Source organism: Pteronotus mesoamericanus, unplaced genomic scaffold (genome assembly GCF_021234165.1).
Source record: "Pteronotus mesoamericanus isolate MK-2021 breed Mesoamerican mustached bat unplaced genomic scaffold, CSHL_Meso_final scaffold_83, whole genome shotgun sequence".
Taxonomy (NCBI): Eukaryota; Metazoa; Chordata; class Mammalia; order Chiroptera; family Mormoopidae; genus Pteronotus; species Pteronotus mesoamericanus.
The window spans coordinates 1588838-1609189 of NW_026555328.1; the positions used below are offsets into that span (position 1 = coordinate 1588838).

The 20352-nt window shown below is 40.2% G+C and overlaps 1 protein-coding gene across 2 annotated transcripts in view; it reads left to right on the top strand.

The window, feature by feature from the left end:
- Positions 1-2052: 2052 nt before the first annotated feature.
- The window catches only part of PATL1 (PAT1 homolog 1, processing body mRNA decay factor), a 29295-nt gene continuing 10995 nt past the window's right edge, over positions 2053-20352 (top strand). Inside the window, exons 1-14 of one of the 2 annotated variants that reach the window (XM_054563754.1) lie at positions 2053-2198; positions 4046-4157; positions 9876-10093; positions 10387-10467; positions 11051-11245; positions 12185-12286; positions 12759-12848; positions 13043-13263; positions 14477-14566; positions 16224-16404; positions 16937-17060; positions 17543-17640; positions 18197-18256; positions 19260-19408. In XM_054563754.1, the coding sequence (XP_054419729.1) occupies positions 2184-2198; positions 4046-4157; positions 9876-10093; positions 10387-10467; positions 11051-11245; positions 12185-12286; positions 12759-12848; positions 13043-13263; positions 14477-14566; positions 16224-16404; positions 16937-17060; positions 17543-17640; positions 18197-18256; positions 19260-19408 (1736 nt within the window). In that variant the 5' untranslated portion in view covers positions 2053-2183. The remainder of the gene's footprint in view (positions 2199-4045; positions 4158-9875; positions 10094-10386; positions 10468-11050; positions 11246-12184; positions 12287-12758; positions 12849-13042; positions 13264-14476; positions 14567-16223; positions 16405-16936; positions 17061-17542; positions 17641-18196; positions 18257-19259; positions 19409-20352) is intronic. The other variant, XM_054563755.1, reaches the window with a different exon arrangement.

Below are 20352 nucleotides of genomic sequence, written 5' to 3' on the forward strand. Positions count from 1 at the left end.
ATTCCGTGTCTCTGCTCCTACCAGTCCGGATGGATGTGGTTCAATTTTGCAGTTGTCAGACTTCCATTTAACCCGGTGTCTGATGGCTTCTGAGCGACAATTGTTCTACACTTTAGATGTAATTTTGATGTGGTGTGCAAGATGAGCTGTGTTTACCTATGCTGCTACCTTGAGCAGAAGTAAAAATTTTCTGATTTCTAATACAATGATCAGAAAACATAATCTGCAACAAGAATCAGCTAATTCCGTCTGTAAAATAGGAAAGATCTTAGGCTTTGCTGGCTAAATGGTCTCCACTCAACTCTACCTTTGTTGTCCTAAAGCAACCAAAAACAGTATCTAAATAAACAAGAGTGGTCGTATTCCAACAAAACTTTACTTACAAAAACAGGGAACTGGACAGATTTGGCCAAGGGCCAGAGTTTGCCAAGCCTTCGTTCACATGGCACCAATTCTCTGGTCATTGTTAAGACCTGCTGTTACCAAGCACAAGTTTTGTAACGCTCCATGCATGCCTGAAAATCAATGATCTTATCCTTGGTCTGTTCCACTTCTTTAAGGTGAAGGCCTAGCCCATGTAAACATTTGCTTTTGTGAAATTGTCACAGGAGTAAGAGATTGGGTGTTTGGCATCAGACAGACCTCAGGTGCCATTTTTAACACTTGCTATTTATTGGGTGGTTTGGGCCAAATTATCTAATGTCTCTAACCCTCAGGTTCCTCACCTATAAAGTAGAAAAAACAATAGTACCTACACCTCATGGGGTTGGCATTAGGAAAGAGTCGATTTGCTAATCCGTATAAAGCACCTAGCAGAATGCCAGGCAGACTTCAACCATCATTATCAATATTGACATTATCTTGCCACTGAATCACTACTTTGTGAGTAGTTTCATTAAACCCATTTTACAAAGAAATTAAGGCATGGACATATTTCGATAGCTTGCCCAAAACTGATAGCCAGTAACACAAAGCACTGATTCACACCCAGAACTTCTATTTCCAAATCACAAGTTTTCAGAACTCCGGCTCTGATTAATCCAATCACACTAAGGGAGAAGGAATTTACTGTCACTCCAAGGCAGGGCCGCAGATTTAGACACGCAGAGAAAGGAGTTGAGCAAAGTTTAAGAACTCATTCTTGGTGGTGCTAGTCTTTGGGAGGAAGGGTATAACTCCGGGAGCTCTAAGACTGAAAGGGCATGGAAGGCATTAGCAGATGTTACAAACCACCCAGATTTCTGGAACCAATGTGCGGAGGCTTAAAACCCGGACACACTCTTTTCTGGCTTTGATCCGAGTCTAAGGAGTTGGTGTCACCCAGCGGCGCATCCAGGCTGGAGCTTTCGGCTTCTATGACCTTGCTGCCCACGGCTGTGCTGCCTGCCCTTTTTGGTTCTCCCCCTCCACGTGCCTAGGGTGCTTAACGCCTAAATATAGTCACCTTGGTTGAACCTCTAGGAACGTACCTTAGGTTTTTTTAAAAAACAGGCGCCGTCGCCACTTTGAGACATATATATCACAGCCCTGACCTGCTGTTGATTGAGCGGGTGACGTGCCGCTGATGGCAGCGACAAATTCAGCCCCTTGGGACGACCTGAACTTCTCAACCTATTTTTTTCCCCTCCACTCGGCACATGTCATATATCGTGAGGACTGCCGAGCACCCCGAAGACCGTGTTGTACGCTGGACAAATAGCCCAGGAATCTCCATTTCTCTCAGGTCCGACAACCTAGAAATCTTCAAAGCCTTATCCTGTGACAATCACAAGGGTTTTCTCCGCCCGGCTGGTGACGGAAAACTCGTGACTCTGACCTGAGCGCCGGGCGGACGCCGAAAAAGTAGGGGCGGAGCTGCAAGTCGAAACGCGAGAAAGCACCCGACAAGCAGCGCGTGCGCAATCTTACGCCATGGAACCTACTTCCCGCCGCTGAGACTAGGAAGCGGGACGCCAAATCTGTCCCTGCGCAGACGCCGCCGGCAGCTTAGAGCCAGGTGGCCGCCCTCCCTGAGGCGCGCCTGCGCACGTTCCCGCGCACGTTCCCACGCACGCCCCGGCGTACGGCGGCGGCCAGGGGTCGCGAGCCGGTGGAGGACCCGCGCGCGGAGGAGCCCGGAGAGTCAACTCTTCTTCCCTCCCTTCCCCACTCCCCTCCCCGCTCCCTCCCCCCCCTCCCCAAGAATGCTCCGCTACGAGGTGAGCTGTTGCGACCGGAAGTGACCCCTCCCTCCCTCACGAGCCCCTTTTCCTTACTTCTTCTCTGTGCTTCTGTCCCGCGCTCCTGGGGGGGAGGGGACGGGCGGTGTGACCTGAGGGACCCAAAGGGGCGCGTCTGGCCTGGAGTCGTGGGTTTATCTGAGAGCTGTGAGCTGGCTTCAGGGGGCGGCACTGTCCTTTTAGTTGTCCCTGGGGAGAGTTGGCCTCCGTTTTGAGGTGGGGAGGGCCCGTTCAGTGCCTTACCCAGACCACCCGCCAGCCCCACCCTGGGAGGAGCCGCGGAGGGGAGACAGTGCACCCACCTGGTGGCTCTCCCTGAGGAAGGGTCACCGGGGAAAGCCCAGAGATAGATTTCCCGCCCTGGATCCGGAACCACTTTCCCTCCTGTTACACACACCCATACCCACTGGCAACCGTCGGGTCAATGGGGCCTGGTCTTGTCCTTTGACTGTGTCCGTAGACTGTTTACTGAAACTAAAAAGGCCTCGGAGTTGGGAGGGGGCGTGTCCAACAGAAGTTTCTTCTGGGCGAGTGGAGGGAGACGTTGGTTTTTGGTGACGGTCCCGGCAATGTAGCAACAATCGAGAGTCCTGAACTGGTCACTGATTCACTGTGTGACCTTGAGGGACTCATAATCTGTGGACAGAGAGACTCTGGATTCGTAGAATGAAAGAGCTGCTCTAGATAATCTCTGAGCGTCTTTCCAAATGAAAAAAAAGCAGTGATTTGATTACGTAGGTCTTTGTGATTTGGGAGGGAGTGCTGCTGGATGTTGCAAACCTGCTTTGTGTACGATTGGGAGGGCTTAAGGTGGGTGAAATGGCTCTTTGGCTTAACCTTTCTGTGGGAACAGCCTAGAGGTAGCCAAGCAAGGTGTATCACAACCCTGCCTTCGGATTGTAAGTCTTGGAAAATTACGGACGTCTAACTTGATACGTGATAGGAAAGGGTTTAAGACCAAACTAACTTCAGGTGAACATGGAGAACGGTGATGAGAAGCGGTAGGCGGTTGCCAAAAGAAAACTTGGGAAATCCGTTAAAAAACTGAAGTGGAAGGAGGACGTATTTAAAGTAGAACCCAACTAAGTTGTTATGGTGATATCTGGCATTGTTCTGCTGTCCACAGTCTTTATAAAATATATGCCTCATTTGATCCTCCTAACTGGGGTAGGTGATATTGTTCCTGTATTACCACTTAAGAGACTGAGGCTCAAAGCCTAACAAAGCCTGACACAATCGGGTGCTCAGGAGGTATTTAAAGAATTCATTGCAACGAATGACTTGCCCAGGTTCACTCCAGGAGAGTTTGTCTAATTGTGTTTGAAAATTTTAGTTGTTTTATCACCAGAGTTTGGGCCTATAGGAGACAGAAGGGGGGAAAAGATGGAAAATGAAGAGAAAGCTTTAAAAGGGAATAATAAAATAGTTGAAAACATGACATGAATATGGGGAAGATGAAAATTTTGTTGAAAAATGAACTAAAACTCAGGTGAAAGAGTAAAGTATTCCTTTTCATTTGTTATTACTGTTAGCCAGTGATGCAAAGGAAGTTGGCAAACCTTGAGGAAATGTTTTTATTAGATTCCTGATAGAGAAATGGAATGTTTGGGGGAAAGGTTAAGTGAGATAAGGAAGAGGAAAGAGAAACTGAAAGAAAAGGAGATACTGAAATTTGCTCATGTTGGGGAACTGGAAGATTAAAAAAAATGCCATCTTTACAAAAAGTCATAATGAAGCTGTTATGTTGTTTGGGAAGATAAGTGAACATTTTTAGAACATTTTACAGTGAGGTTGTAAACTTCATGAATAGCTTTTCTCTTTTTTAGTCTTTGGAGGATTGTCCTCTGGATGAAGATGAGGATGCATTTCAGGGCCTGGGAGAGGAAGATGAAGAAATTGATCAATTCAATGATGACACATTTGGGTCAGGTGCAGTTGGTAAGTGACATCTTATATATCATCTTGATCTCTTGCTCTTCTCAAATGCTCTTTTTTCTAAGTGGTTTGTCTTAGTAGGAGTAACTTCAGTCACTAGTTTAGCAAGCTATTCCATTCTTGGTCTTAGAACAGTCTAGTTTTGACTGGAAACATCTACCCTTCTCCTCTGGGCCTCTTTTGCCTCACTTATAAAACCAGGTCCTGTCTGTTTATGTTTAAAACAATCCTTGAAGAAGAAAATTTTTATTTGTGGAGCATATAACCTAAGGAAAAGTAGTGAACTAGAAGGAAACTCAGATTCTGATACGTATGTTTTTAAAATTCAGTTGGTCAGTAGTATATAGTACATGGCCCTGCTATTGTTTTTTAGTAATAAAATAAAAATCCTTTTATTCCAAGATAGAAAATTTTCCTAAGTGAGAATAAGATGAAATTTTCTCATCTGTGGCTGTAGATAAATATTCTAGGAGTTGGGAAAGGTTATAGGAAGTAAAAGAGCCTAGCTATTCTTAGAGGTCACAAAGCAATGACTATTGAGATAGGAAATTAAGAGAGCTAGCTTATATGGTAAAGTTTGAGAATTAGAGATCCTAGGACAAGTTAAGTTACTAAGTTAAAACTAAACTACATTTTAAAAATGAGTAAGTAAGATTAAATGCAAATATTTTTGCTTTGTTGATATTGAAAACAGCAACAACTTTTTGCTGGGATATGTAGAATATTTGTGATTTCTTTAGAATCAAGCACTTTTGTCTATGCAACGAAATTCAAAATTAAGTAAAAAAGGGAAATTTGACAGTAGTGTGTAGTCCCAAGATGTTGAATAACAAAAAGAGGTCTTTTTAGATTTTCTTTATTTTTTTAGAGAGAGGGGAAGGGAGGGAGAAAGAGAAGTAGAGAAACATCATAATCTGTTGCCTCTTGCACACCCCCATCTGGAGACCTGGCCTGTAACCCAGACTTGTGCCCTGATCAGGAATTGAACCGGTGACTCCTCATTCTGCTGGACAACATCCAAGCCACTGGGCCATACTAGTCAGGACCAAAAAGAGGTCTTAAAGGTGATAAAATGGTTACTGGTTTTGTAGTGACCTACACAGCTTAAATATATTAAAGCTTAGACTGAGGTGAATACACTGGCAAAAATGAAGGCGTACACTATTGTCAGTCAGGGTTTGCAAAATTCTGTAGAGAGCTCAAAACTGCCACTATTAGGAGCAGGAAGGGACGTGTTTAAGGTGAAAGGATAGACTCGTTACAGAAGGGAACCAAAGACCTTTTGGATTATAGCCATAGTTGAGATGAGATTGTCCAAGGATGATGACATGATCTAAGATGCTGTTCTCTCTCCATGGAGATCGCAGGTTCTCTCCGTGGAGATCACAGGCAAAAGCAATAAAATAGAATAGAATTACAAAAGCAGGGAACTTGTGTGGAAGGTAAATTGTATTTAGAAGTTTGTTTACTAGTAACCTATAGAATACAATAGAAGCTACAAACATTGTGCACTTATTTCTAGAACTGCTTTTCTTTTAAAAAAATGTACTGAATCTTACTTTTTTTTTTAAGTTGTTACCCGAGAGTATGCTCATTGATTTGAGGGTGGGGGGAGAGAGAGACATCAAATAATGAGAGAGAAATGTCAATCAGTTGCCTCCCATATGCGCCCCCAACCAGGGATCGAACCTGCAGCCTTTTGGTGCATGAGACGACGCTCCAATCAACTGAGCCGTCCTGCCAGAGCTTGAATCTTAACATTTTTAAGCAGGTTCCTCCGTATTAAAATGAAGTTGATGGAATTGATGAATGCAGGATAGTAATATGTCCTCAGTTTTGAATCTGGGCAGAGGAGGAATAATTCATCTTGCCTTCTCATTGACTTCCAGAGCACTGCAGACAGTCTTTTTTTCTGAGTTTCTATATTCCTCACAAGATGGGGAATATATTGCCTGAAAAGGATGCTAGAGTTTACAGAGCTGTATTTTATATCATGGAAAGAAAGAAAAGTACAAATACAATGAAAAAGCCTGTGGGGTTACACAGAAAAGAACAGGTAGTGAAAAGCAAAGGCAGTGAAACAGCATGTGGTTAGACCACTTTGTACCCTGGGGCAGAAGGGGTGATTAAGAAGGGTTTCTTGGTTAACAAAGTTTATAATGAAAAAACTTGCAAATGCAAGCCCTTTCCATTGAGTATAATAATCTTGAACTGCAAAATTAAAATCTTAATTCCTCACACCATCTCTTTTTTTTCTTCATAACATCTTGATCTAAATATTATAAGTGTTTATAAAAGAGAAAATGCATTCTAGGTCTACCTGTGTCTTGCTTAATATACCACTGCAAGGAGATACACAGCTGGAGCAGAGAATTCAGGAGATAAAATGTTAGACCTTTGTCATGTTTTGGTTTGATGACTTCTAATTCAAGGGGTGAATATCTTGAATGAAACCTGTTAGTACAGTAGTTATTTTAAGTTACTGGCTACTCTGATGTCACCTTCCCTTAAGAAACTAGCCACTGTCTTCTGCATGAAAAATGGTTGCTTCATCTTAGAGCAATAAATGGGCCACAGTAATCTCAACTCATTCTCTAAAAATAAATGCTTATAGTTACACGATGCTTATTATGTGCACCATTCTAAGTGTCACATATAACCCTCACAGCAACCTTTGAAGTAGGTACTGCTGTTATCCTCATTTTAACAAATGAGGAAGGAAAAAGAAATGAGGAAGGAAAGTGACAGAAATTAAGTAACTATAAATGGAATCAGTGCAAACCACCAGTTAAAGCAGTCTTTGGGGAAGGGGAATCTTTGGGCATCTCCTTCCTCCACATGGGAGGATACCCCATTCTTTCTACTTTCATAGATAGCTACTGTAATCATTAGGGATGGAGAGTGTCTTAAAATTAAATCACATCTACTTCCAAATCATTTTGTGTTTATTTAAAAATATCTCTGAGCCCTGACCAGTGTGACTTGGTTGGAGCATGGTCCTATACACCAAAAGGTTGTTGGTTCGATCCCTGGTCATGAGACCTATGGGAGGCAACTGATCGATGGCTCTCTCACATTGATGTTTATTTCTTTTTCTCTCTTCTTCTCGAAAATCAATAAATATATTTTTAAAAAATTTTAATATCCTTGAGACAGAGTTCAGGGGAATTATTACAAGTATAAGTTTATGGGAACAATCAGGAATTCACTAACCCACATCAGGGTATAGGGTAATGAGTTGACGGAAACAGGTATCTCTTTCCCTTTATTTCTCTGGTATTCTTTTGCCTACTGTTTATCATTTTGACCAGTGTGGACTGAGATCCAGTATTGGCATATCTAAGTAGCTATATGTTTAGGTGATCTGAAAAAAATACATGGTGAAGTATTCTCTTTCTCCAACATTGCTTCAGATGATTTTTCACAAGAGCATGTAAAACCTGAAATGATGATGGTATTTATGGCATAGATTCCTTTGCTTACATGTTTGAAAAAGTAACAATTCACAACAGCCATTCTTATAGAATATGGCTATTTAACCAGTATTTTTAAAATGTAATTATTAAGGACAAATAGGCTGTTCATTTTAGGTAGGATCTGGTAAAGTTAAGTGTGGGAGCAGTGAATGAAAACAATGCAAATTAGAACTCTACTGCATTAGAATGAATCTGTTAACAAATTAACCTCTTAAATTCGGAAAATAATGTAAAAACATTCCTTTTTAGGATTATAAACTCCCATTTTTTTCTGGCATTGCTGAGTTAGTAAAATCTTTAAAAAAATTTGTCTTTTAAAAACTTTCTCAGTTTACTTTTGCTTAGCAAAGATGCCACAAATATTAATGTCACAATTGATTTTTAATTACACAATTTTTTCAAGAATTTTTTTTTGCTGATAACTGATTATTTAAATTAGTACTGTTGTTTTCATCTAAGGTTGATTTTTCCCTTTACCCCAAGTAGTACATTTATCTACTACAGTACCCAAAGACTAGACAGCGGTTCTGATCATACCAAATTATAAATTTGGAAGTCCCACTTCCCTCACTTTTTGGACCAGTGTTACATGACACATTGTTATGTAGTAAAAACAGCAAATTCCAAATGTTTATAATCTGATCCTGAAAGGGACTTGACCTACTTAAATATTTGCTTAAGATGTTAAGATAATATTCATTATAGTATTAATTATTATATTGAGAATTTGCAAATCTAAGTTTCCATCATTAGGGGAAATCTAAATTAGTTTGTCAATAAAGTAGAATCTTATAAAATATATAACATATACAAAAGAATACATGGGTGTTTTGTCGATTAGAGAGTAGTGCATGCTTAAATGAGGTGAAGGTAGAATTAAATTGAAAAGGTTATTTAGGGAATGCTTCAATGAAGAGAGAAAGGTGGCTGAATTTGAAAGCTTAGAGGAGCAAAATAGTAGAGTTTTTATAAAGGAAGCAGAATACAATGATGAGATTAAGGAGCACTGGAATGAGAGAAGTGATGGATATAAGGTCTAGTTATAGAGAAGCTGTAAAGGGTTCTGAAGACACTTTTCTGTGCCATGGCAGGACTCAAAAATAATCCTGGGTCAGCAAAAAAACAAGACAGCAACCTGGTGCCAGTGCTTCGGACTGTGTAGCAGTGTACAGAAATTGCAGACATAATTAGAATAGAAGAGGAACTGACCCGGGTACAGATCACCGTCACTTTGCCCTGGCATACTGCAGTAGCCACCCGGCAGTCCTCCTTGCTTCCAGGGTTGCTGCCCCCAATCAGCTGCCAAGTGATTCTCTCAAAAAGTCAAGCCACATCAAAACCTTCAGCGGCCCCTCATTTCAATCAGAGTGGCCCAGGAGGCCCTAAAGCAGCTCCCTTCTACTATCTACCTTTTTGGCCTCCCCCCTTGATCATTCCAGTCCAAATACAGTCCTTTCTGTTTCTCAAAGTTGTCGGTCTCATCTTTGGCCTTTGTACTGATTCTTTCACCGTGGAACACTTCTCCCAGACACCAACATGGCTATCTTCCTCTCGAATCTTTTACTCAAGTGTTACCCTCTCAATGAAACGTGCCTCTGATCATCCTGTTCAAAGTTTTCGGTTTGCTTCTCTTCCTTCATATTCCTGTAGTATTTCATCTTCTAATATAGTATATAATTTACTTACTTATTATGTTTATTGTCTATTATCTATCTCTTCCCTGCTTGAGAGAACACTAAAGGAGGGCAGAGATCCTTGTCCATTTTGTACACTCAGGTATCCCATGTGCCTACATCAGGGCTTGTCACCTAACAGATGTTCAATAAATACTGAATGAAATGAATATACTCAAAAGCTTGTAAAGATGACAGTTATAATCTAAGAGAAAGTTGTATGCTAGTTCAGTGAGTTTTAACTTTCTTTTAAATGTTTTGTCTGAAATGTCATAGAAACTCAATCAACAGTTTCAAAACTGGTCTCAGTATATAGTTTAGACACCATTGATACTAAGCTATTACTCTAAATGCTTGAATTTTATTCCTGGTATGATATTATTTGTTCTTAAAAGTAAAAATCCCATTTTATCATGTCCCTTAGTTTAAACTTCATTTCATGTGTCCAAGTGGAAATTTAACTTTCCACCTATCCTCTGGAGTTGGAATTATTTACTTGGTTAACAGAAAAATTTTATAAAACTTTTTAGTTCCAATATCAACTGGATTTCTTTTTCGTGATTTCCTTATAGATGATGATTGGCAGGAAGCACACGAGCGACTGGCTGAATTGGAAGAAAAGCTACCGGTAACAGTCCATGAACAAACAGGCAATGGAGAAAGGGATGAGATGGACTTGTTGGGTGACCATGAGGAGAACCTGGCAGAAAGGCTCAGTAAGATGGTGATTGAAAATGAGCTAGAAGATCCAGCCATCATGAGGGCAGTGCAGACCAGGCCAGTTTTGCAAGTGAGTAAGTTACTCTGGTTTGAGCACCATAGCAGACAAAGTGAAATACTGAGCTTTGCCATTTTATTTCATCTACTGTAATGAGAAAATTACATATGGTATAGAAAATTGTTAATATAATTCCTGATAACAATTGTAGAGATGAAGGTGGGGAGTGATTTACACTCTGGAACACTATAATTTCTTATTCTCAAGTAGTTGAGGCTCTTTTGGAGCCTTATTCACCAAAAGCAGGTGTGTCACATAGAGAACCCACACTACTCCAGACTCAGCGTGTTTTCCTTTTTTGTTAGCCCCAACCAGGAAGTCTCAATTCCAGCATCTGGGATGGATCTGAAGTTCTGAGGCGAATCCGAGGACCACTGCTTACCCAGGTATTAAACATCTTCTCTTTCTATAAAATTCCTAATATGTGAAATTCTCAAGTTGGGCTCCTGTTGTCATCCTTTCCTTGAAGACACATAGTTGCATATCATTTGCCAGTTTTATGTTAATTCACCCAGCACTCACAGTTGCATCACTTGATTGTACCCTGCCTCAGGCTCTGGCAGCGCTCACTTGACTGTGCTTTACTTTGAAAGGGTTGAAAGGAAGCCACTGTTCCTCACATTTGTCGGCTTACAAACTAAGTTACTTAAAAAGTTATTTCTAGGCAGACCTGTGAGGCTGGAGAACAGATCAGTGTTTGCTAGTGGTTGGGGATGATGGGAGGGCTTGACTACAAAACCACAGCACAGAGGAAGTTTTGAGGAATGATAAAACTGTTCTGTATCTTGATTGTCGTGGCAGATTTATGACTCTGCATTTATTAAAGCTCAGAGAACTGTACACCAAAGGGGGTAAATTTTACTGGATATGAAATAAACATTTTAAAATAATTTCTCAAGACATTTGTGGCCTGTGTAGAGATTAGTAAAACATTTCAAGTTAGCTAATTTTTTTTCCTACCTTAATTAGGAAATGCCTACAGTGTCTGTATTAGAATATGCCTTGCCTCAGAGGCCCCCACAGGGCCCAGAAGATGATCGGGACCTTTCTGAGCGTGCGTTACCAAGGCGATCCACTTCACCTGTCATTGGGAGTCCTCCTGTTAGAGCTGTCCCCATAGGCACCCCACCTAAGCAGATGGCTGTAACCGGCTTCAACCAGCAGGTACCTCTCATTAACAGGCACTCAGCCCAGGATATTGGGAATCTGGGCAAAATTATTTGGGAAATTGGTTATACTGGGAGGAGGGTGGAAGTTTTGGGTAGGCATTAGATTAGAAAGAGAAATAGCCAACTGGAGGAGAAGTTAGTACCAATAAGAGACACATTCCCTTATGCCCTTGGCTGGTGCTGCTCCTGTTGCTCCTGCTTTTTAAATGGGGGAGAAAAAGGGTAGTTAACCACATTTAGTGTATATTTCCTTTTTAAAGGGTTTTGCTGGCTGCCCAAAACATTAGCAGAGAGGTAACTGAAAGCTGGGGGGAGTGGGAACACACAGCATTGTCCACATCCCTTTTTACCTTTAAGATATCCCTGCTTTCCCTAGAGCCTGTGCAGTCCTGTTCCATAGACTTTCCTCCACCTGAAACGAGCAGCTGAAAAGGAAGGCCAATTTGGAAGGTATGGGGGGAGGGTGGTGTTGGTATGGCCTAGTTAGGCTCAGTATCCTATGAAATGGTGGAGTCACAATGTATCACAAAAGAGCTGAGCATGGCGGCCATATCACAGGGGTTTCAGAATAGGACTTAGTTAATCCTCCAGCTTTCTTATCATTCCTTCTCCCTCACTGCTACCAAAATATATCCTCTTGGAGAGAATTTGCAAGTTCAAATATCTGCTGGTACCTCCCTCAGATAGCATGGAAGGGTGGGGATAACTGGAGAATTAGCTAAATCTTCCTCAGTTAAAAGTGGCACTGTTGCTTGATATTTGTGAGAGGACATGACCAAAGGTTCTGTATGTGAACCCATAGCCATAGCGATTTGTTTAGAAGTAGGGCCTTGCATTGAGTTCTGTGTGTCTACCAGTACTAGAGGGGAGGGACTGTAGGTGGAGGAAAAACTGACTTCATTGAATGTAGTTGTTTATATGTTTGTCCCGATAGATTCTGTGTCCGAAGCCTGTCCATGTTCGACCCCCAATGCCACCGCGGTATCCTGCTCCCTATGGTGAGAGGATGTCTCCAAACCAGCTCTGCAATGTCCCGGTATGTCACTCTGCAACCTAATGAAAAGGTAGTCTATTTGCTGATCACTACTTGTGTAATCATTATGCAAGTATATAGACTTCTCCTAAGTTACACATTTCTTTCCCTATCTCTGTACTTGAATTTTTACATTTTCTGGTTTCCAGGTCAGGAGACATGGTTCATTATGTTCAGTTGTTTCTTATCTTAGTTCTTTCCTTACCTTTAAAAATCTAAATTCAGCATGCTCACCTGGTTTCCTGCTATCTCTGTCCTTCCTTCTACTGCTTTCTTTTTCATGTAACATTATCATAGTACTTCATAATTTCTTCATAATTTCATACTTATTCTCTTACATTTCTTCAGTGGACAACTTGACTGTATAATTTAAGAATTTTTATGTCCAAGTTCTGCTGAGTTCCCTTACTATATTGATTTACCTGTTTCATAGTGTAATTTTTTTTCCTTTTTTTTTTTTTCTTTTTTCTCCTAGAACTCTTCCCTACTGGGTCACCCTTTCCCTCCTAGTGTTCCTCCTGTTCTCAGCCCCCTACAGAGAGCGCAGCTACTTGGAGGAGCACAGGTAGGCCTTGACTAGCCTAGCCATAAAGAGCTCTCTTTCCTAAAGTTCGTTAAATGATACCCTTTTTTACTCTTTAATCAGTATCTACTGCCCCCTTTTTTTTTTTTTTTAACCTTTTCAAACAAAGTTACTAGTGGAAACAGTATTGACTTTTCTGTGTGATTAACTAAATCTAAGATTTTGTCCCTCTGTAGCTACAGCCTGGACGGATGTCTCCCAGCCAATTTGCACGGGTCCCTGGATTTGTTGGTAGTCCGCTTGCTGCCATGAATCCCAAGCTGCTGCAAGGGCGAGTTGGGCAGATGCTTCCCCCAGCACCAGGCTTCCGTGCCTTCTTTAGTGCTCCACCCCCTGCTACACCACCTCCTCCACAGCAGCACCCCCCTGGCCCAGGACCTCACCTGCAAAACTTAAGGTGTGCACAACAAATGCTACTATTTGTTAATTCATTGTTGGCCAAGTCTCCTGTTGGCGTTTAATGTTACAATATGGAAATCTCTTGATTTTTGCAGATGATAAATTTTGAGGTGTAACTGGATCCTCTGTTTGATAATATGCATGCTCTCTTATGAGTCACATTTTCCTCAAGTCACATGCTCCACTTTATATTCATTTTATGAACACACACATACACACAGTGTGTATTACTTAACAGGACTTACCATATGCTAAGGGTTCCCCAGAGAGACAGAATCAGTAGGTGCCATATATACATATACAGGGTGGGGTAAAGGTAGGTTTACAGTTGTTCATATGGAAAGTAATACAATAATTAATAATAATACAAGAATAAACTTTCACATATTCACAGCTGTAAATCTACTTTTGCCACACACTGTACATACTTACCATATATTGCTTATATCTTCTGTATGTATACCTAATTTAAATTATGTATTGAATCATATATTACATATACATATAGAACATATATACACTGGAAGGTAAGTACTCATTTTCTTTTGAGGTTTAATTCAGTTTTTAATTTTTATAGTGTAACAAGGTGCTACTAAATTTGAAATTTGAGTCTTGAGTCTGAAGTTTATATGGTGGGCTGGCAGGTGGGAGGCTCAGACAGGTCTTTATGTTTCAGTCTTGAAGCAAAATTCTTTTTTTCTCTGGGAAACCTCAGCCATTGCTCTTAAATTAAGTGAGGCCCACCCACATTATATCACTTTTTCTTAAAGTCAACCAGTTGTGAAGGCTAATCACTGCTACAGAAAACCTTTACAACAACATCCAGACTAATGTTTGACCAAACAACTGGGCACCATAGCCTAGCTAAGTTGGGATATGAAATTAATCATCACACATACTTGCAGTGTCATTCCCAAGTGGTTGTAACTAAGTACATTAAATCAATTTAGAGACTTCTGTTTAACAGTAGCAAAAAGACAAAGAATATACTGTTTTACTGTTGATTCACTCCAATTTATGGTTGCTCAGGAGTTGAGAATTGGGCTCCTCACGGGAATATAGGGCTGTCTTTTCCTTCTGAAGGGTCTCCTTAACGGACGTTAGCATTCCTTTGAATGAACTTGCATGAAGTTATCTTGTGTTGACAGCATTCTTAAAAATTTCAGATCATCAGGACAGCAGAATTGAAAACCTTGTCCCTTTGTTCTTAGACCTCAGGCCCCAATGTTTAGACCAGACACCACTCACCTTCATCCACAGCACCGTCGACTTTTGCATCAGAGACAGCAACAGAATAGAAAGTAAGTGCTCACCCTCCTCATTTGCAGTTACTTAATTCAGCTTTTCATTTTGACCGTGTCACAAGTGCTAGTAATTTCATTTACTCTTTTAGTAAATTTAATTAATAATAAGCTTATTTTACTGGTAAAGTCAGAACGTACAAGTTATCATTTTATGTTTTTGATACACAAGCTTTAAATGACAATATTTTGTTAGCTAATTTCCAAGTTACTATAATTCTGTTGATTGTAAATCAGAAATGCAGTTTAGATCTGATTTTTTCCCCCCAACATTTTATATTCACTCCTTACCAGGTTCGTACCATACTCCTAACTACCTTCTGTCTACTATCTCAGCTTTTTGGTAATCTTGAATTACAGTGGCTAGCCTTACATGTGGATCTTCTGTAAAGCCAACAGTCACTCTTTAATCTTAGCATAATTATTTAATCTTCATACAACAAATACAAATACATATTTATACATGTGGCCCCCCTAGCTGTATGCCAGGCACTGTGGTAGTAGGTTTTGGGGATTGAAAGAGCAGAACATAAGACCCTGCCTTGCTGGAGCTTTATGTTACAGTCATTCACATTTTGTTAAGAGGATAAATCTTACGGTGACTGTCCTCTATAACAAAAGACATCATACACAAATATGCATTCCCGGTAGAACCTACGTGGCTCATAGAAATGAAGAGTTTCAAGTTCACTTGTAATCAGAAAAATGCAGATTACAATTAGATAACCATTTTACATCAATGGGTAGGCAAAACTTGAAGTGTCTTGTCACTGTCACTGTTGGCAAGAATGGAGGGTACAGCCTCTTAAGAGAGAATTTGGCAATAAATAATAATAAATAAATAAGGTTGAAAATGTGAATACACCACATTGTAACAGTTTTACTTTTTAGTTCATGCCTAGGTAAGAAATGAGGAGGCCATTTAAGTAAAACTGAAAGGCACACAGAATAATAATGTATAAAATTTAAAGATGGACATACAAGTAATCAAATTATAAAAAAATTTCTTGGAGGATTCATACCAAAGTCATTCCTCCAGGAAAAAAGGGAAGCTGAAAACGGGTCCATCCAGAGAAGTACAAGAGGGCCTTCAGCCTTAAATGTAATACTTAATATTACCTTTTAAAAATCTGTGACTAATTTGACGAAACAGATTTTTTTTCATTATGTATAGGTGGAAAGTAAATGGATTAATCATAGTATTTGCTAGGCTTTTCTCTACATTCGAAGTAGTTCGTGATTTTTCAGCAAGTTTTTAAAAAATATAGACTAGGAATCAAATTACCCTGTGTTCAGATCTCTTACTCTGACCAGGTATATGGCTTTAAACAAATTACTTGACCTCTTTTGGCCATGGTTGGTTGTGTTAATTAGAGAAAATAACCCTAATATTTCATAGGGTTACTGTAGGGCCTACACAAAAATCTGTAGGTGACAGTGCATAGCATGTGGTAAGGAAGTCACATCTTAGTTTTATTTCCCTAATTGTATATTGCATAACTCCTCAAATTCTGTAAAGATTCAGCTCTTTTTTACTTCTCTCTTTAACAAAGGCAAAGAGGGGTCTTTTTTTAAAATTGGCCTGGTTTATTCCTACATAATGATAAGGCACAATTAATGTACCCACTTGAATGTGGCCCCTGTTTGTGTGTTTCAGTCAGCATCGCAATCTCAATGGTGCAGGAGACAGAGGAAGTCACCGGAGCAGTCACCAGGATCATCTCCGGAAGGATCCATATGCCAATCTCATGTTGCAGCGAGAAAAGGATTGGGTCTCTAAAATCCAGATGATGCAACTGCAGAGCACTGATCCCTACCTGGATGATTTTTATTACCAGGTGAATACTCTGTGCCAGTTTTGAGGATAACAGTTTAGTCCCTTCCTCTGGTGAAGGCACTCATTCAAACATTGGTGGAATTGATTACTGATAGAATTTTCTTTTGAGGTAGTGGTCTTCAAGTGGATAAATATGACTAAGCAGATTCTGTCCACTTTTCAAGCTGGAAAGCCTCTCACACTATTCACTGAAAGGTTTGCGTATATGCCTTTTATTTTTCACACAGGGGCTTTCAGACCAATGTTTTCAAACCCCTTTGGCATCAGTAATCTGGTTCTTACTGTTAAGAATATTGGCAGTGTAACTTTAAGGTATTTCCATTGATGGTTAGCTTTTTTGAGGGCTGGGATTTTTTTTGATAAAGGAAATTTATAGTAGTCTTAACAAAAATTAGAGATCTTACATTTACAGAGAGCAAGTTGTTAAGCCACTAGTATAATGGCCAGTATACTGTAACTAGTATAAGTTATTGGTAAAAAGCTGCCATAATCTGTGCTTCTGTTGCAACTGAAATCATCTTGTCATGTGGCAGAATTACTTTGAAAAACTGGAGAAATTGTCAGCTGCTGAAGAATTGCAAGGCGATGGCCCTAAAAAGGAGCGCACCAAGCTCATTACCCCTCAGGTGGCCAAACTGGAGCACGCTTATAAGCCAGGTAAGGCCCTTATCCCTAGACCCGTAACAAGAGAAATTTGACAGGCTGCTGCTGTGATAAAATATAAGTAATTGTATGGGCGTTTGGATAAACATGTTTAAATCTGATTTATAAAGTACCATTGTCCTTAATAAATACAGAGGTCAGCCTTTATGCAAGTGTGGAATAAATGGTTTGGTAGATGACCCCTTAGGGTTTTTTCTGGATGAGAGTTCATAACTTTTTAATATCTGTTTTAATTTCTAATATCCCTAAAATAGATATGGGAGGAACACTTCAGATTTTTATTTGATTATTATTGCAACAAAAAAATGGGAAAGGATAGATTTTGTAACAGATTGTTGTAGATAATGTACCCACTTGAAAGGAATTGTTAGTAAATTGTTAGATTATGAGTAAAGAGTAGAGAATATGAAGATCTTGGAAAGCTGCCTGCCTGCATTGCTGAGTTTTTATATGTTGGAAATGTTTTGTCCTTGCAGTGCAGTTTGAGGGCTCTTTGGGAAAGCTTACTGTCTCTAGTGTGAATAATCCCCGGAAAATGATTGATGCTGTTGTCACATCTCGGAGTGAGGATGATGTAAGTGTCAGCGGAATTGTGTGTTTAAGAAATTCTGGGTCATCAGTTCTTCTTTTGGGGCCATTCTGGAATGGAATCAGGCATAGTGGGGTTGTTTATAGTCTAACCTAACCTGGGGCTTCTGACTTGGCCTGTTACTGCGTTCTGATCGTCTTCAGATGTGCTGAGGTTCTAACACTTTGGTCTCTGAGGCAGCCAGGCAGGACCCAAGGGAGCAGGAATCTTTCCACTGGGTAACTGACTGCAACCAATAGCAGCTATTTTCTCCAGTTTTTAAATTATCGTTGTCTATGTGTTTTCTGATTTTTCTATGATATCTTCATCTTCTGCTGCATTCTGCAGTTAACCTTTGCTTATCTATGAATTCAGTTTGTGTGTAGATTGACTCAACTTGTGACCTTTGTCCACATCAGTGTTGTTTTTAGATTATTAACTTTCAAAGAATCAAGATTGCCATCTCAAAGTAGTTTCATAAATGGAACGTACATATGCACACTTAGAAACTTACTTTCAACAGACATAAACAGTCCACATTGAACAGTCCTGTCTTTTGTAGGAAACAAAAGAAAAACAGGTTCGGGACAAGAGACGAAAGACCCTTGTCATAATTGAGAAGGTAAGTGTTAGAATTTGTTGCTCTGGTTAGTTTCAGTTAAAGAACTGTCAGATGTACGTGTACATAAGAACTGGGAAGATAAGCTGTCGGCGTTCCATAATTTTGATTAATGGATATATTCTTGTTAAGTGCCTGTTGGGTACCAAGCACACTAGAAAGGAATGTAGTTACCTCACCTGTGGCCTCACGGAAAGAGCACTGCTCTTACGGTCAGAAGCGCTGGGTTTTTGTCCAGATGTGTTCAGGGCACGGCTGAGTGCTACGGGGAGGTCACCTTTGTAAGAAAACTGGAATAAAAACAACATTGTTCCATCTTAATTTTAATCAGTTCTGTCAGTTCAAATATGTTTATCAGATACTCCCTGGGTGCGAGGCACAGGGTGGATGCTAAGGCAGACAAGGTATTATACCAGCAGTTACTTTGCAAAGTGTAAATACCATGGTACAAGGTCATAGAGCATAGTGGTTAAGAGCACAGACTCTAGAAACAGGCTGCAAATCATGCCTTTTTCACATTTGAATCTGTGACCTGAGGCAAGTTATTTAACCTTTCTGCGCTGTCCTCAGTTTCTTTATCTGTAAAAATGGAGATGATAGTCTGTTTCTCACTGGGCTGTAGTAAGTATTCAGTGAATGAGTGCACACATGCAAAGTTCTTAGAACAGTGCCTGGCACCCAATAGTAAAATGATTATCATTTTTATTAATATAAGACGTAACTTGGAGCAGTGCTAAAGACACTTACATTGCAGTGCTGTTGGTGCTGCTGGAAATTTTAGAAAGTATGTAATCATTTCGGTATCATTACATTCTGAGTTAGAGGTCAAGGAGGGATGAAGAACGGTTTTTGAAGAATTTTTGAAAGTTATCTCACTGTGTTTTTCTGGATTTAAAAGAGCACCTTTGTCCTCTCAACTTTACTACAGTGGGTTTTTATTCCTAGGCCTTTGTCAGGTGGTCCTAAACTGTGAGGTGGTGTATCTAACATTCTGATCCTGACTTAGACCTACAGTTTACTCCTTGATGTGGAGGACTATGAACGGCGTTACCTCCTAAGTCTGGAAGAAGAGCGACCTGCCCTGACGGAAGAAAGAAAGCACAAAATTTGTAGCATGTATGACAACTTAAGGGGAAAATTACCTGGACAAGAGAGGTAATAATTGTGCATTTTGAGGAAAACATGAGATTAGCTGGACTCCTTACTCAGCTAAACTGAACTTTATACCTTTCTATCTTTTAGATTTTCCTCCCAACCATCTCAGTAAGCTCCAAGTCTGTCCTTTTGGCCTAACTCAGATGCCACTTTAAGTAGAACATTTCATAATCCTTCCCACCCAGGAAAATATTCTCTATAGTATCTACTAGGGACTGCTGGGTCCTGGAGAGATGGTGGGGAATATTATTTAGTTTCTGATTTTGAGCTTACAAATTGTACCTGGTTTATGCTTACTAGCATGTTTAATCCTGTAATCTCTCTTGGGTTTTTTTGTTTGCTTATTCTAGTACAGTTGTCACAGTTTCCCCTCCCCCTTTGCTCCCCTTCACAGCCCCCCACCCTTCTAGCCCACAGTTGATCCTCTCTCTGTTGTCCATGTCCATGTGTTATTCATACATTTTCTTTGACTAGTTCCTTCCCCTTCCTTCTACCATTCCCCCCCTTCCTCCTCCCCTCCTATAGCTATCAGTCTTTTCCATGTTTCCACATCCTTCATTCTGTTTTTCTTGTTAGTTTACTTTGTTCTTTAGATTCTAGTTGTAAGTGAGGTCATATGGTATTTGTCTTTTGCCAACTGGCTTATTTCACTTAGCATAATAGTCTCCAGTTCTATCCATTGCTATCGCAAAAGGTAGGAGTTCGTTCTTTCTTTCTCTCTGTTGTGTAGTGTACTGTTATGTAAATGTACTGTAGTTTTGATCCACTCATCTACTGATGGGCACTTGGGCTGTTTCCAACACTTGGCTATTGTAAATAGTGCTGCTGTGAACACAGGGGTGCATAAGTTCTTTTGAATTGGTGTTTCAGGATTCTTAGGGTATACTCCCAGCAGTGGAATCACTGGGTCATAAAGCAGTTCCATTTTTAATTTTTTGAGGAAA